General features: G+C 36.3%; 2 protein-coding genes across 2 annotated transcripts in view; one reads left to right on the top strand and one right to left on the bottom strand.

Annotated features, from left to right (window-relative positions):
* Positions 1-986, top strand: part of LOC113811076 (uncharacterized) — a 2,604-nt gene extending 1,618 nt beyond the window's left edge. Inside the window, exons 2-3 of the mRNA XM_070121920.1 lie at positions 38-210; positions 431-986. Of these exons, the coding sequence (XP_069978021.1) occupies positions 38-210; positions 431-693 (436 nt within the window). The 3' untranslated portion in view covers positions 694-986. The remainder of the gene's footprint in view (positions 1-37; positions 211-430) is intronic.
* Positions 987-1,136: 150 nt separating this feature from the next.
* On the bottom strand, positions 1,137-2,347 carry LOC113811085 (putative nuclease HARBI1). Its single transcript, XM_070121922.1, has one exon. It carries the CDS (start codon positions 2,235-2,237, stop codon positions 1,731-1,733), a length of 507 nt encoding a protein of 168 aa, XP_069978023.1. The 5' UTR covers positions 2,238-2,347; the 3' UTR covers positions 1,137-1,730.
* Positions 2,348-2,500: the final 153 nt, after the last annotated feature.

Genomic DNA, 2,500 nt, shown 5'->3' with positions numbered 1-2,500 from the left:
TATTTATTTGTGGGTCTTTTCAAATACTTTGTCTCAGCATTTATATCCGCAAACGGTCTGCTACGGGAGGTGGTCCTCCACCAAAACCTCCCAGATACAGACCACTCGCTGTGCTTCTTCTCTTTGAATGGAGAATGAACTTGTGTACGCTAAGCAGTATGACTGCTGTCAACCAGCCAGATATTCTGATTTTGCAAGAGAAGGATACAGGTAAGATATGTCATATTTTTTTTATGTCATCAGCATATCATAAGAAAATGTTGCCTATGTGTAATACAAAAAGTAATGAAAATACTTCAGCAATAAGACTTTTATAATGTTGCAGCATATTCGACGTGTGCCAGTAATATTTTGAAGTAGCCTAGTGAAAATAGGAGCATTTAGATTATTAATTTGATTAGTAAAATAACATGGTACTGTTTCATTTCAGAATGGATTGATGAAGAAAATGTTGATGACCCTCCAGCACTAACAGACAACTTCAAAGCATCTCCTTCACCATCTCCATCTCCAGGTCCTTCTAACCCTTCATCTGGTGTACCTTCTCGCATGCCTACACCAGATCCAAGACCACTGCCTCCTGTAGTTTCTCCTTTCACTTCGCAGCAGAGAGAGGGCAGAAAAAGAAAACTTAGCACAGAGAGGAAAAAGTGCTATGCTAACATCAACAGCCGTCAGGAGGAACTCCATTAAGCACAGCTGAGCCTCACAGAAGAAACTCAGCACCAACTTAGAGAAACATGTAGTTCTGTTAGAGCTGCTGCCCAAGAAGCACAACATGCCTTTGCCTCTATTGCAAATGACTCCAAGCGTGTGGCCGATGGAGATGTGTCATTTCTGAAGGAAGCAAGAACCTGATGAACTCCAATTTTGAAGAAAAGGAGTATATTGTAATGATAACGAAGAGTCACTTTTGACTTATACCCTTCCAGGAATATAATCTTCATTTTCTTCTGGTATATACCAATAAATAATGTAATAATCAAGTGTTATTTTTATGATAAACCATTTTTATTTAGAGCATATTTATAACCTTTATAAAAATGTATATCCTTCTTTAACTAGTATGTAGTGAAATAAACCTGCAGTCAAGGTAAAACGACATATGTGCTTTGATTATTATTTTTTTATTTTATTAAACCATTTAAAAATAGCATGATGCTAGTAAATATAAAGGTAAAGTATCAATAAGCAATAGTGGACTAAGTTATTTTATGACAATAATATTTAAAAAAAATAATAATCAAACAAACAAATAAACAAAATTATAACATACATTTTTATTGTAACCCCCCCCCCAAAAACAAAAAAACAAAAAAACTTCATGACACTGGAAACTTCAGAATAATTAAATATTTTTCTCTATTTTTTATATTATTGGAAGTTAGCAATTAATGTACCATATTACAGACAAGTAAACAATGAAAGGGAAATTAATAAATATGAAAGTGTATTACACATTTGAAACATAGAGTTAATCTAAAACCATCTTTGTATTACAGTGTTCCTTATATAAAAGGCATCATTTGCAATATTTGTAAGAATCTCTTGAGCATCCGCAAGTGGCTCATCAGTCTCTCCCATTTCTGGTGGGCCTATATGATGGAGCATGGCTATGTTGCGTAGAACTACACCGGCCATTATGATTTTCTTTGTAGTTTCCAGCTTTGTACAAACAGGCTGGGTGAGGCAAGCAAAGCGCCTTTTCAGAATTCCAAAGGCGCGTTCAATCACATTTCTGGTCTTTGTGTGGGCTGTGTTGTAGCGCCACTCCTTGTCAGTTGTAGGTCCTTGGACAGGTATGAATAGGTAACTACGACAAGGGTACCCACTGTCTCCAAGTATCCAGGATGATTTCCCTGCTTAAGGATATGGCACACCTGAGAGTTTTTAATAATTCTGCTATTATGCACAGTGCCTGGCCAACTAGCAATGGTGTTCATGAATTTCAAATCTGCATCACATATACCCTGCGTATTAATGGAAAAGTATCCTTTCCGGCAACGGTACAGTTCTGCCTCATTTCCTCCTGGTCCTCTGACGGGGAAATGTGATCCATCTATACAGCCAATAACTTCAGGCATCCCTGCTATCGTATGGAACTTCTGGATAATTGCAGTCACATCTCTTGCATTTGGGAACTTGAGGTATTCTGAGGCTAAGGACGCAATACCTGTGGCAGTCAGACCAACAAACTTGCACACAGAGGTTCTTGACATCTGTGACCAATCTGCCATGCTCAGTTCAAACCTTCCAGTTGGCAGATAACGTAAGCATACCAGGAGTTTAAGCTAAGGTGGAACACTTAAACCTATTGGAACAAAAATGAAATACTGTGTAATGTAAGTTTCTCCTCTCTCTCTGTACACATATTTGTATGTATGTATGTATGTATGTATGTATGTATATATATGTATATATATATATATGTATATATATATATATATATATATATATATATATATATATATATATATATATATAATGTATACCGTGAGTG

The sequence above is a fragment of the Penaeus vannamei genome, chromosome 5 (assembly GCF_042767895.1).
Source record: "Penaeus vannamei isolate JL-2024 chromosome 5, ASM4276789v1, whole genome shotgun sequence".
Lineage (NCBI taxonomy): Eukaryota > Metazoa > Arthropoda > Malacostraca > Decapoda > Penaeidae > Penaeus > Penaeus vannamei.
The sequence above is the reverse complement of the archived record's forward strand: the minus strand, read 5'-3'. Positions and strand labels throughout refer to the sequence as shown.